The sequence below is a fragment of the Heterodontus francisci genome, chromosome 32, assembly GCF_036365525.1.
Source record: "Heterodontus francisci isolate sHetFra1 chromosome 32, sHetFra1.hap1, whole genome shotgun sequence".
NCBI lineage: Eukaryota > Metazoa > Chordata > Chondrichthyes > Heterodontiformes > Heterodontidae > Heterodontus > Heterodontus francisci.
In genome coordinates, this window is record NC_090402.1 from 55,952,474 (window position 1) to 55,967,047 (window position 14,574).

Here is a 14,574-nt window from a genome sequence, read left to right on the forward strand (position 1 = left end):
ACCTTGATGTCCTGGCTGTCACTGTGTCCGACCCGGCCCAACCCGAGTCTCAATGCCGGACCTGGAAGAGCGACCTGACCCGAACCCGACACACGTCGTCAGGCCCGGTCGGGTTCGGGTCTGGTAGCCATGCTCTATGTCTGACTGTAGGAGCTTTCACTCTGCCAACTCAGACTGTACAAACAAATACTTCATCAACAGAGCTGGCCGAACCGTTGAACAACTTTTGCCACTCTCCTGAAGACACTGTTACTGGGGTCACAGGATACTGTTGCAAACTGAACTGTAGGGTCTCACCCAAGTAACCAGTGTTCATGTGTGAACTTACTAGTTATGTTAGCTAGTCAGTCAACGATGGGAACCATCACAGAAGCTCATTCCCATCCGCATCTTCAGAGTAAAGACAAGTCACGGACAGGGCAATGGGCACTCAGCAGTCATGAAGACTCTTATGTCTGTGTTCAATGTATTTGGGTTTTTTGATGTGTCAAGCAGTGACATTGCAGTCACTTGCTTTCCACGAGTCAGATAAAGCACCAGGAACATCTTAGACTTTGGCAGCAACTGCTGAAGCTACACACAGGTCAGAGAGACCTGTATTTATATAGCACCTTTAATATAGTAAAAGGTCCCAAGACCTTTCACAGGAACGTAATCAGACAAGATTTGACACCAAGCCACATAGAGATATTTAAACAGGTGACCAAAAGCTTGGTCAAAGACATATATCTGGATACTAATGACATCAAAGGATATGGGGATAGCACAGGAAAGTGGCATTGACGTAGATGATCAGCCATGATCTAATTGAATGGTGGAGCAGGCTCGATGGGCCGAATGGCCTACTCCTGCTCCTATTGTTCCTATGTTTTAAAGAGTGCCTTAAAGGAACAGGAAGAGATAGAGAGGCAGAGAGGTTTAAGGAGAAAATTCCAGAGCTTAGGTCCCAGGCAGCTGAAGGCACAGCCACCAATGGTGGAGCGATTAAAATCAGGGATGCTCAGAGGCCAGAATTAAAAGAGTGCAGATATTTCAGGGTTATGGGGCTGGAGGAGATTTCAGAGATAGTGGGCTTGTGGCCATGGATGGCTTTGAAAACCAGGATGAGTATTTTAAAAATTGAGGCATTGCTGAACCAGTAGGTCAGCAAACACAGGAGTGATAGGTGAACAGAATTTGGTACAAGTTAGCACCCGGGCAGCAGAGTTTTGGACGACCTCAAGTTTATGGAAGGTGGAAGATGGGGGTCCGGCCAGGAGTGCACTGGAATATCAAGTCTAGAGCTTACAAAGGCATGGATGAGCATTTCAGCAGCAGATTAGCTGAAGCAGGGGTGGAAACAGGTGATATTGTGTTTGTAGAAGTAGATCTTGGTGCTGGAGCAGATATGGAGTTGGAAGCTCATCTCAGGGCCAAGTATGACACTGAGGTTGGGAACAGTCTGGTTCAGCTTCAGACAGTTGCCAGGGAGAGGGAAGGCATCAGTGGCCAAGGAATAGGGTTTGGGGCAGGGACCGAAGACAATGGCTCCAGTCTTATCAATATTGACTTTGAGGAAATATTTGCTCATCCGGTACTGGATATTGGCTAAGCAGCGTGACAAATCAGTGACAGTGGATGGTCAAGAGAGGTGTGTGGAGGCAATGCATATGTTTGACTCTTTGTTTTTGAAGAGGCAGCATGAGGATTAAAAAATAGAAGGCGGCCAAGCAGAGATCACTGGGGGCTCCAGAGGTAAATTTATGCTAACAGTAAAAGAAGATACTGCAGGCGATTTTCTGGCTATGACTGGATAGACAAGAATGGAACCAAGCGAGTGCTGCTGGAGAGGCAGCTGGAGAGACATTGGAGGAGGTTGGTGTGGTCAACCATGTCAAAGGCTGCAGACAGGGTGAGAAGGATGAGGAGGGAAAGTTTACCTTTACAGCAGTCACATAGGATGTCATTTTTGACTTTGATAAGAGTTGTTTCAGTATTGTGGAAACCTGATGGGAGGGGCAGAAATATGGAAGTTAGGGACAACAGTTTGGGAGGTAATAATGCATTCAAGGACTTTGGGGAGGAAAGGGAAGTTGGAGATGTGGCAGTAATTTGCAAGGACAGAGGCGTTAAAGGTGTTTTTTTTTGAGGAGCAGCCTGATGACGCCAGACTTAAAGGAGAGAGTGACAACACCTGAAGAGCGACAACGGTTCACAATATCAGCCAACATGGGCACTCGGATGATCAGCAATTTAGTAGGAAGAGGATCGAGGGAACAGGAGGTGGGTTTCATGGACAAGGTGAGCTCGGAGAGGGCATGAGGGGAGATAGGAGAGAAACTAAAGAAAGACGAGAGGTCAAGGTTAAGGCGGGGGAACCCGAGAAGAAGTTTGGCCCGGTGGGCTTTGGGAAGTGCAGGAAGTGGCAGAGGCAGCTGATTGGACAGTCTCAATCTTAGTGACAAAGGAATCCATGAGCTCCTCAATCCCCAATAACCAGGCCAGTTTAACCAGCTCCCCAATAACCAGGTCAGTTTAACCAGCTCCCCAATAACCAGCTCCCCAATAACCAGGCCAGTTTAACCAGCTCCCCAATAACCAGGTCAGTTTAACCAGCTTCCCAATAACCAGGTCAGTTTAACCAGCTCCCCAATAGCCAGCTCCCCAATAACCAGGCCAGTTTAACCAGCTCACCAATAACCAGGCCAGTTTAACCAGCTCCCCAATAACCAGGTCAGTTTAACCAGCTCCCCAATAACCAGCTCCCCAATAACCAGGTCAGTTTAACCAGCTCCCCAATAGCCAGCTTCCCAATAACCAGGTCAGTTTAACCAGCTCCCCAATAACCAGCTCCCCAATAACCCAGGCCAGTTTAACCAGCTCACCAATAACCAGGCCAGTTTAACCAGCTCCCCAATAACCAGCTCCCCAATAACCAGGCCAGTTTAACCAGCTCACCAATAACCAGGCCAGTTTAACCAGCTCCCCAATAACCAGGTCAGTTTAACCAGCTCCCCAATAACCAGCTCCCCAATAACCAGGCCAGTTTAACCAGCTCCCCAATAACCAGCTCCCCAATAACCAGGCCAGTTTAACCAGCTCACCAATAACCAGGCCAGTTTAACCAGCTCCCCAATAACCAGGCCAGTTTAACCAGCTCCCCAATAGCCAGCTCCCCAATAACCAGGCCAGTTTAACCAGCTCCCCAATAACCAGGTCAGTTTAACCAGCTCCCCAATAACCAGCTCCCCAATAACCAGGCCAGTTTAACCAGCTCCCCAATAACCAGCTCCCCAATAACCAGGTCAGTGTAACCATCTCCCCAATAACCCAGGCCAGTTTAAGCAGCTCCCCAATAATCAGGTCAGTTTAACCAGCTCCCCAATAACCCAGGCCAGTTTAAGCAGCTCCCCAATAATCAGGTCAGTTTAACCATCTCCCCAATAACCCAGGCCAGTTTAAGCAGCTCCCCAATAATCAGGTCAGTTTAACCAGCTCCCCAATAACCAGGCCAGTTTAACCAGCTCCCCAGTAACCAGCTCCCCAATAACCAGCTCCCCAATAATCAGGTCAGTTTAACCAGCTCCCCAATAACCAGGCCAGTTTAACCAGCTCCCCAGTAACCAGCTCCCCAATAACCAGCTCCCCAATAATCAGGTCAGTTTAACCAGCTCCCCAATAACCAGGTCAGTTTGAACCAGCTTGCCAATTTCCTGCTCACCAATAACCTGTTCAGCAGTTATCTGCTCACTCATAAGCAACTCACAGAACATCTTGCTCATCAGTAACCAGATCAATAACCTGTTCACCACTAACCTGCTCAGTATTAACCTGCTCAGTATTAACCTGCTCAAACTCTAACCAGCTCACCAGTAACCAGCTCAGTAATAACCAACTCAATATTAATCTGCATAACATATAACCTGCGCACCAGTAACCTGTTCACTACTAACCAGCTCCGTATTCACCTGCTCGATACTAAGCTGCTCACTATTAACTTGCTCACCAACATTCTTACCAATAGCCTGTACACCATTATCAAGCTCACCAATCACCTGCTCAGTTATCACCGCTTCCCTGATAAACACCAATAACTTGTTCACCTGTCATAACCAGGTGACTAATTACCAGCTCATTTATTACTGTTCATTGGTAACATGTTAAGGAATAATCAGTTCACAGATAACCAGCTCACCAACCTCATCAGAGCTGCCAACTAAAACCCATCTCAACGCCAGGCCAAATCGATAGCGGGTCCACAGCTGGGACTGAGAACCTGGCAGCAGGCAGCTAGACCAGAAATCTGAGCAGGAGACTAGAGTCAGGAACCCCAGCAGGAGGCTGGAATCAGGGAGACCAGAAGGAGGCTGGAGTCAGGGAGCCCAACAGGAAGCTGGAGTCAGGGACGCCAGTGAACTGTCTCTGACTGTAGGGTCTGATCAGTGGGCATGGAATGATCAGGAGTTGGACAGAACCTTTCATCATAGTTCAGGAGTGTCGGAGGGAAGTTTGGTGGCACGGATAGGGACATGAATGGGGTGATGGTTGTCGCATGGATCCAGTTGGTGTAGCTTGGCAAAAGTGAGGCCCGTAGAACGCCTTCTCTTCCAGGCCCAGAATGAAGCCTGTTGTTATCACTTTTAACTTTGACTCTGGGGCTCTTCTTCCCAAGATCAGGCATCAGACTTGGCTCAGGAGCCCTCTCCCGACAGGCCGGGTATCAGAAAAACTGGTTAATGTGGGGACACAGCACGATGGAGGTAGGATCAGAGGGTGAAACTGATTTGTTCCTGCCAGATGGGGCAGTTAAAACCAAGGCCATGCTTTCAACATGCTACTTTCTCAAAAATGTTGAGAAATTTGCGAACCTTTTTAAATAATTTGAATTTTTAAAACCAGTTTGCACCTTGGCCTGACCCCCTACTCCTCTGGCATTCTTCTCCTTCGAGCATACCCGTCTTGCTTGCCTTTCAAAATCATCATTCTCTTCCGCACTCCCAAGAACAACAAAAATTTTCTCACCGAGATATTGTCACTGTTTTCCTCCCTCAACCTCTGCACCAAACGACTTCTCATCCTCAGTGATTTCAAACTCCATCTCAACTCATCATGCTACCACTGATCTCTTATCCTCCCTAAATCTTTCCCTGCATGTAAACTCTTGAATTAATATTCACAGCCACCCCCTTGACCTTGCCATCTCACGTGGCCTCACTATGCTCATAGGCCATCTCTGAACACTTTTTTCTACCCACATCCCCCTTCTAAAGGCTGGCTACCCGACCTGAACCGGATGACATGTGTCGGGGTGGGGTCGGGTTGCACTTCTGGGTCCGGCATTCGGGCTCGGGTTGGGCCGGGAAGGACATGCTCCATCACAGGTAAGTGGCTCCAATGTTAATTTAATTTTTGGAGTAGAAAGGTGGTTTTGTTACAGTTATTTTAAGCTTGTGCAGATCAGCAACAAAGTGAAAAACGGAATGTAAGTTAACTGATGGTTGGGTCGGGTCGGGTCGGGTTGGGTCGGGACGGGTGCGGGAAAAAATGGAAGGACTCAGGCCGGATCGGGTTTTTTTTTGCAGACCCGAGCAGGCCTTTACCGCCTTCCACCTCCCAACTCTACCGCATTCTGTATCCATCCCTGGAAAAAACGATCCCCTAATTCACTTATAACGACACTTTCAAAATCTCAATTATCTCGCCTTTGGCCCTCCATTTACCACAACATTTCTGCAGCTACTGATTTGCTGAACCGCATCCTCACCTCCACCTTTGATGCCCTGGTCCCCAACAATATCAGTTTCTTTACCCTGACCACACCCCAAGTACGGCCCTCATCTCTGTTCCCTCAAGTCCAAGGGATGGAGGCTTTAAAGAATATAGCAAACAACTGATTTAGCTATTTGCTGCCAGATCTGGATGGACCACCTAAAACACTATTGAGTCCTGCTCTCATCAGCTAAAATGTTCACTATTCCAGGACCATCCTGAAGTATAAAGATAATCCCGGCTTCTTTTCTCTACTGCAAACTGTCTTAAACTCCTCTCCCCTCCACCTTCACCTTCAAAAATAATTGCAAGGAGCTCATGGACTTCTTTGTCACTAAGATTGAGATCCTCCAATCAGCTGCCTCTGCTGCTTCCCTCCTTTAATTCCATTGGCCCACCTATGAAATTTGAATTCAATTAAGCTGGGAATTAAAAGCTAGCCTAATGGTGACCATGAAACCATTGTCGATTATTGTAAAAACCCATCTGGTTCACTAATGTCCTTTAGGGAAGGAAATCTGCTGTCCTTACCTGGTCTGGCCTACATGTGACTCCAGACCACTACACTGTGGTTGACTCTTAAATTCCCTCTGAAATGGCCTAGCAAGTTCAAGGGCAATTAGGGATGGGCAATAAATGCTGGCCTAGCCAGCGATGCTCACATCCCACAAACGAATAAAAAAAAGTGGCCCGGTCCCAGATTTTTGCTTTATAACCGTCCTGTGAAGTGCCTTGGAGCATTTTATTGAATGTGCTATAAAAATGTAAGTTTTAAATCTCTGTGGACCTTCTCTGTCCCACGGAGAAAAGTCTTTATTTGATGAGCCTTGCATCATAACTGTCATTTTGCATTCCTAGCATCACTCTAATCAATCTTCCCTATTATGTGCTTCTCAGATCTTCCATTAAGACCACATCAGCACTTACACAGTACTTAGTGTTTGAGCTGACAGCATTCTTGGTCCGTCATAGTCATTGAGGCCCTCAGATCCTTGCCTAATGACTGTATAAACTCTGGGGGCTTCCTCTCACTCTCCATGGACTGGGTGCCTCTGGGTCAGTTGTGCTGTCTCACACTCTGTTAATGTCTCATTTTACTCCTCTCCTTTTGTGTGTGATACCCAAACTCTAACCTGTTACCTTTCTCTCGTCAGCAGACACTCCAGCTTGCTCACAGCTTACTATAAAAGATCCCCTCCTCAATGGTCAGATCAGTGCAGAACCACAAATCATAAGCCACAGAGCAATGCAGCTCGGCATTCCTCATTGCTTTTTGTCCCCTTTGATTGTGAGCCTGACCCTGGTATCTTCACCTTCTGTTTGGTTACCTTCTGTTTGAAAACAATATTCTCCCAGGTGCTGGAGTTAAACTTGTAGCCATCAATTAACAAGATGTTGCTGTAGATTGCCGAAATACAATAGTCTTTTAGCCATTTCTTCTTTGTGGTCTGGTATGCAGCAGTCACCTGTAAGGTCCCAAAAGTTGAACTTAATTGCAATCACATTTATTCTTTAACTAATAACTGGATGAAGATTCTTTGGTTTTTAAATATGATTTTTGAGATGCTAGAAAGGCAACAATTGCCCATCCCTCGTTGTCCCGAAGACAGAAAGAGTCAAAGATTGGAGTCAAATGTAACTCAGAGCCGGTTCCCATCTCAAAAGGCCTCGGGAGAACTAGGCTACAGTTTTATTGAATCCATTTTCACAACTTTCCATCTTGGTTTGAAACTCATGACCACTGAGTTACTAATCAGAAACCACAATCACTGATTATAATTAGGCCAAATTTGCAGGATGAACATCTGTCGTCAGGTTTCAATGATCCCACATAAAATGAGTTCACAAATCTCAAAAACCAGTTTTCAGTGGCTAACAGCTCAACACCCAAAATATTTTCTTATTGGAAACCAGACGACACAAAGTGGAGAGTGGTGTTTTTGGTGGTACAGCAAAGAGGGGTCTTTATCTGCTAACCTCTGTCTCCCCGACTCTCTGTGGTATAGTCTACACTCCCCTGTCTCTGTGGTATACGCTGTAACTCCCCATCTCCCTGTGGTGTGGCCTGTAATATTCCCACCCACCCCATCCCAGTCTCTCTATGGTACAGTCCACCCCCCCCCCCCACCCTCCCCACCATACCCAGCTCTCTGTGGTATACTCTATGCCCCACCCTCCCGGTCTCTGTGGTATAGCCCATAACCACTCCCCCATTTCTCTATGGTTAAATGGTACAGTCTATTCCCCCCCTCCCCCCACTGTTTCTCTGTGGTATAGTAGGTACCAATACCCCCCCACCCCCACTCCTCAGGGGAAGTTCAGACCCAGGTGTGGTTGGTTTTTGATTTCTTACCTCTGTCCAGCTCCTGGAGCAGAATCCTTCAATAGTCGTTTGGGCTGTTGCCAGACTCGGGCTCCCTTTGGTTAAATTCAAAAAATGGAAGGTATAGAAAAAAGATGAGAAGGCCTGAGGGAGAAGAAAGGGCACAGGTTACTCAGGATTTGCCTGAATCTCTTCTAAAAAGATGAGGAATGAAACCTCAGTTGACTGCCACTTGGACTAACTACATTAGGAGCTCCCATCCCAGCTCATGGGCCCAGTGTTGACCTGGGAAAGACCATCAGACTCAGACGTGTTTATGGAGCAAAACACATATGGTTCACCAAAGCAAGCAACGAGCCACAGCCTGAGCTTCCCGATGACACTATGTCCACTTAGTGATCTACTCTGAAGGTCACAGGCAATGAAACTGTGTTAACACATCAAAGAAAGAACAGCAGTTCAACATGGCTTTCACCCCCAGAAACTGACTTTTGGTAGGTAGAAAAACAAATTAGCACTGTTGCTGGGGGAGTCAGCAGGAGACTGGGGCAGTCAGTCGGAGACATCGGGAGTCAGTAGGAGATGGAGAGTGAGCAGGAGACAGGGGGCGTCAGCAGGAGTCAGGGAGAGAAAGCAGGAGTCAGCAAAAGACAGGGAGACGGGGGAGTCAGCTGGAGACAGAGTGACAGGAGAGACGGGGGAGTCAGCAGGAGACGAGGGAGATGGGGGAGTGTTGCGAGAACAAATCGACAAAACATCAAGGAATGATGTAACACAGGTAGGTGATTGGTTGTTCAGAGAGCCCAGAGGTAAGGAGCACAAAACTGAAAGAGTTCAGGGGTGGAGCAGCAGAGCAGAGTGAGCACGAGCATCAGGGAGCAAGGTAAAAATAAAAAAAGGGAAGGTGCTGATTGGTAACTGGAATTATTTTACATTTGATTTTTGTAAGACGTTTGTATATTTCTGTTAAGTTTACTTAGTCGAATAAATAGAGGCATAGCAGGGCACCTCTGTCCTGTGGAATGCATATCCTGCTCCATGTGGGAACCCCAGGACTCTTCTCATGTCCTGGATAGCCACATGTGCAGGAATTGTTGTCAGCTGAAGCAGCTCAAGATCTAGGATTTGGAGCTTGAGCAGCAACTGATATCACTGCAGTACATCCACGAGGCTGAGAGCTACATGGATACATGTTTTTTTAGATTAGATTAGAGATACAGCACTGAAACAGGCCCTTCGGCCCACCGAGTCTGTGCCGAACATCAACCACCCATTTATACTAATCCTACACTAATCCCATATTCCTACCAAACATCCCCACCTGCCCCTATATTTCCCTACCACCTACCTATACTAGTGACAATTTATAATGGCCAATTTACCTATCAACCTGCAAGTCTTTTGGCTTGTGGGAGGAAACCGGAGCACCCGGAGAAAACCCACGCAGACACAGGGAGAACTTGCAAACTCCACACAGGCAGTACCCGGAATCGAACCCGGGTCCCTGGAGCTGTGAGGCTGCAGTGCTAACCACTGCGCCACTGTGCCGCCCCAACTGTTTCTGCCACTTAAGGGTGTGCAGGGAGAGAGAGAGAGAATGGATGACTACCAGGCAATCAAGAAGGATTAGACAGGTAGTGCAGGTGCCCCCAGAGTGCATCTCACTCTCCAACCAGCATTCAGTTCTGAATACTGGGAGTGATGTTTCCTCCAGGGAGTGAAGCCACAATACCACGACTGGCTCAGCTGCACAGGAAGGAGGAGGAAGATTGGAATAGCATTAGTGATAGGGTATTCTCTGACCACAGACTTGAACCCAGGATGGCATGTCTTCTCTCTGGTGCCACAGTCAAGGTTGTCACTAAACAGCTGAAGAGCATTCTGAGGGGGGAGGGTGAACACTGCCAGAGGCCGTGGTCCATATCAGTACCAATGACATAGGTAGAAAGAGGGATGAGGTCCTGCAGGCAGATTTTAGGGAGCTATAGATTAGAAAATAGGACCTCAAAGGTCCTTCTGATTACTCCTGGTGCCAAACACTAGTGAGTATAGACATAGGAGGATCGAGCAAATGAATGCGTGGCTGCAGACATGGTGTAGGAGGAGGGGTTCTAGATTTCTGGGACATTGGGACTAGTTTTGTGGGAGGTGGGACCTATAAAGATTGGAGCGATTGCTGGAGGGAGAGCTGGGACCAATGTCCTTACAGGAAAGTTTGTGAGTTCGATTGGAGAGGATTTAAACACATTTGCAGGGAGATGGAAATAAGGACGTTGCATTAGAAAGGAGAAAAGTTGCACATGGGAAAGACTAGAGCAAGAAATAGTAAGGTATTAGGTGGGTCAAACCAGGAAAGAATGAAATAAGGTCTGTTCTGATGAAAGAGCACTGATCTGAAACGTTAACTCTGCTTCTTTCTCCACAGATGCTGCCAGAACTGCTGAGTATTTCCGGCACTTTCTGTTTTTATTTCAGATTTCCAGCATCCTCAGTATTTTGCTTTTATTTAAGGTCTAAATTAGGTTTACAATGCATGTATGTGAACACATGGGGTGTGGTAAATAAGGTTGGTGAGCTGCAGGAGCATAGAGTTACATGGGAAATGATGTTGTGGCAATAATGGAGATCTGGCTCAAAAAGGGGCAGAAATGGATACTAAATATTACAAGAAAAGATATGGAAGGAAAGTAAGGAGGAGGGGTGGCAATATTGAATAAGGAGAATATTACAGTACTGGAATGAAAGGATGTTCTGGAGCAGTCAAGGACTGAATCTATTTGCTTAGAGTTAAGAAACAATACAGGTACCAGTACCCTACTGGGTGCATTCATTAGGCCACCAACTAGTGGGAAAGATATAGAGGAGCAAATTTGCTGGGAAATTACAGAGAGGTGCAAGAACAATAGAGTAGTGATAATGTGGGACTTTGATTATTCTAACACAAACTGGGACAGTAATAGTGTAAAGGGCAGAGAGGGGTAGAGTTTCTGAAGTATGTTCAGGAGAATTTTCTTGATCGGTATATTTCCAGTCCAATGAGCAAGGAGGAATTGCTGATTCTGGAGAATGAGGAGGGTCAAGTGGATCAAATGTCAATAGGAGAACATTTAGAGAACAACAATCATAGTATCATAAAGTTTAGGTTAGCTAGGGAAAAGGATAAGGAGTAATCTAGAATAAAATACTAAATGGGAGCAGGGTCAATTTCTGTGCATTGATAAGAGTCCTATCCTGGCTAAATTGGAATTGAAGATTGCCAGACAAAACTATAACAGTATAATGGGCTGTCTTTAAAGAAGAGATAGTTTGGGGAAAGGTAGGCCAAAAAAAGCCAGAGCTCCCTGGATGATGAGGCATATAAAGAGTATTTTTTAAATTTTATTTAGAGATACAGCACTGAAACAGGCCCTTCGGCCCACCGAGTCTGTGCCGACCATCAACCATCCATTTATACTAATCCTACATTCCTACCACATCCCCACCTGTCCCTATATTCCCCTACCACCTACCTATACTAGGGGCAATTTATAATGGCCAATTTACCTATCAACCTGCAAGTCTTTGGCTGTGGGAGAAAACCGGAGTACCCGGCGAAAACCCACGCAGACACAGAGAGAACTTGCAAACTCCACACAGGCAGTACCCAGAATTGAACCCGGGTCGCTGGAGCTGTGAGGCTGTGGTGCTAACCACTGCGCCACTGTGCCGCCCAAAGTAAGACGAATCAGAAAAAGTATGACACATGCTCATGTATTAGATTGATAATACAAGAGAGAACAAGACTGAATATAGAAAGTTCAGAGGGGAAGTGAAAAAGGAAATTAGTGAGACAAAGAGAGAATATGAGAAAAGCCTGGCAGCTAACATAAAAGGGAATCCAAAAGTCTTCTATAAGTATATAAACAATAACAGGATAGTAAGAGGAGGGGTGGGGCCAGTTAGGGACCAGAAAGGGGGTCTATGCATAGAAGCAAAGGGCATGGCTGAGGAACAGAGTACTTTGCATCTGTCTTTACCAAGTGTCATGCAGCCACCCCACCTGCCAAGAAAAAGGCACATTAATTTTGTCATATGAACATTGATTTGAAAACTGTTGTTCAAGTGAAGAAAGGACTTGTTTAAAAAAAAATCACCAGTCCCTTGCCTGGAAAGACATTTGCATATTAACCGACAGTGCTTGTGGAGACAAAGGGGTTACTTCCCTTATCCAATTTAACCCACAATGGACTTTGAGCATCAGACATCGAACATGAGGGAGCTCAAATTTCAGGATGACTGCTGGGATGGCTGAATCCACAAACAGATATGGTCAGACCAACTGGTCATGTGACTAGTCTGCTTGGCAACCTGGTTTTTCTGATTAGAACAAACAGTTTGAACAAAGAGACTGCAGTATGCTCCTGGACTGAAGAAGACCTCTCCTGTCCTGTCTGCTCCCACCTCCTTCTCACAAGCCTCTGGACCCACTGAAGACACATGAACTTCAAGAGAGAAAAGTCTCCTACATCGAACAAGGTTTAAGAACATTACTGGACCCCAACGAAAAAACAAGACCTACAGTGAGCTTGAAGGATAGTAACCAAAACCATCTTCAGATATTACCTCAAACCTTTGCACTTTATTTTTCTTCTGCTCTTTTCTGTCTCTATCTGCTTGTGTGTATCGCATATGCATGCTAGCGCGGGCGTGTCGTGTATCCATAGGCGTTAACCGAATTAGAGTTCAAATTTAAGAAATTTCAACTTTCTTCTTTAAACTTAAGAAAACCTGTTTGTGTTGGTTTCTTTGCCTTACAATTGGAAAGCAGTGAACAAGAATACACCAAGGGGGAGCTAAAACACGGTGTGTTTAAAATTAAACCCTGTTATGGGAAGACCAGGTGAAGGCTGAGAGGGAATCCTAGACCTCTTTCTCACCTGGCTCACCTTACCTATGGGTTACATTGACTGTAACACTGCCATAGAGTTGCACTGGCAGTCGCATGACCTGTGAGTTACATTTACTAACAGTCAAAGAACAAAGAAAAGTACAGCACAGAAACAGGCCATTCAGCCCTCCAAGCCTGCGCTGATCTTGATGCCTGTCTAAACTAAAACCTTCTGCACTTCCGGGGACGGTATCCCTCTATTCCCATCCTATTCATGTATTTGTCAAGATGCCTCTTAAACGTCGCTATCGTACCTGCTTCCACCACCTCCCCCGGCAACAAGTTCCAGGCACTCACCACTCTCTGTGTAAAGAACTTGCCTCGCACATCCCCTTTAAACTTTGCCCCTCGCACTTTAAAACTATGTCCCCTCGTAACTGACTCTTCCACCCTGGGAAAAAACTTCTGACTATCCACTCTGTCCATGCCACTCATAACTTTGTAAACCTCTATCATGTCGCCCCTCCACCTCCATCATTCCAGTGAAAACAATCCAAGTTTATCCAGCCTCTCCTCATAGCCAATGCCCTCCAGACCAGGCAACATCCTGGTAAACCTCTTCTGTACCCTCTCCAAAGCCTCCACGTCCTTCTGGTAGTGTGGCGACCAGAATTGCACGCAATATTCCAAGTGTAGCCGAACTAAGGTTCTGTACAGCTGCAACATGACTTGCCAATTTTTATACTCCATGCCCCGACCGATGAAGGCAAGCATGCCGTATGCCTTCTTGACTACCTTATCCACATGTGTTGCCACTTTCAGTGACCTGTGGACCTGTACGCCCAGATCTGTCTGCCTGTCAATACTCTTAAGGGTTCTGCCATTTACTGTATACTTCCCACCTGTATTAGATCTTCCAAAATGCATTACCTCACATTTGTCCAGATTAAACTCCATCTGCCATTTCTCCGCCCAAGTCTCCAACCGATCTATATCCTGCTGTATCCTCTGACAATCCTCATCATTATCCGCAACTCCACCAACCTTTGTGTCGTCCGCAAACTTGTAATCTTCACTGATGGTAACATTGCCTTTGATTTACAATCACTGTAATTTTGTATGTGAGTATCACTGACTGTAAGACTACCTGTTACACTGATTGTAACATGACATGTTAGTGACACTGACTCTAACATTACCTGTTTGACGAACATTCGCTGTAAGTTACACTGACTATAACATTACCAGTTACAATGACTGTAACATTGCCTATAACACTTACAGTTGCATTTCTTGTGAGTTACATTGATTGTAACATTGTCTGTGAGTTACACAGGTTGTTTCATTACCTGTGACATGAAAAGTAACATTGCCTGTGAGTTACACAGACTGTAAAATTGCCTGAGTTTTTGTTTTATTCATTCATGGGATGTAGGCGTCACTGGCCAGGCCAGCATTTATTGCCCATCCCTAATTGCCCTTGAGAAGGTGGTGGTGAGCTGCCTTCTTGAACTGCTGCAGTCCATTTGGGGTAGGTATACCCATAGTGCTGTTAGGAAGGGAGTTCCAGGATTTTGACCCAGCGACAGAGAAGGAACGGCGATATTGTTCCAAGTCAGGATGGTGTGTGACTTGG

At 46.1% G+C, this 14,574-nt stretch overlaps 1 protein-coding gene across 1 annotated transcript in view; it reads right to left on the reverse strand.

Annotated features, from left to right (window-relative positions):
- The window catches only part of entpd8 (ectonucleoside triphosphate diphosphohydrolase 8), an 80,697-nt gene that overhangs the window by 554 nt on the left and 65,569 nt on the right, over positions 1-14,574 (reverse strand). Inside the window, exons 8-9 of the mRNA XM_068011982.1 lie at positions 8,102-8,215; positions 7,077-7,214 (exon numbers count right to left, since the gene is read on the reverse strand). Coding sequence (XP_067868083.1) covers positions 7,077-7,214; positions 8,102-8,215 — 252 coding nt within the window. The remainder of the gene's footprint in view (positions 1-7,076; positions 7,215-8,101; positions 8,216-14,574) is intronic.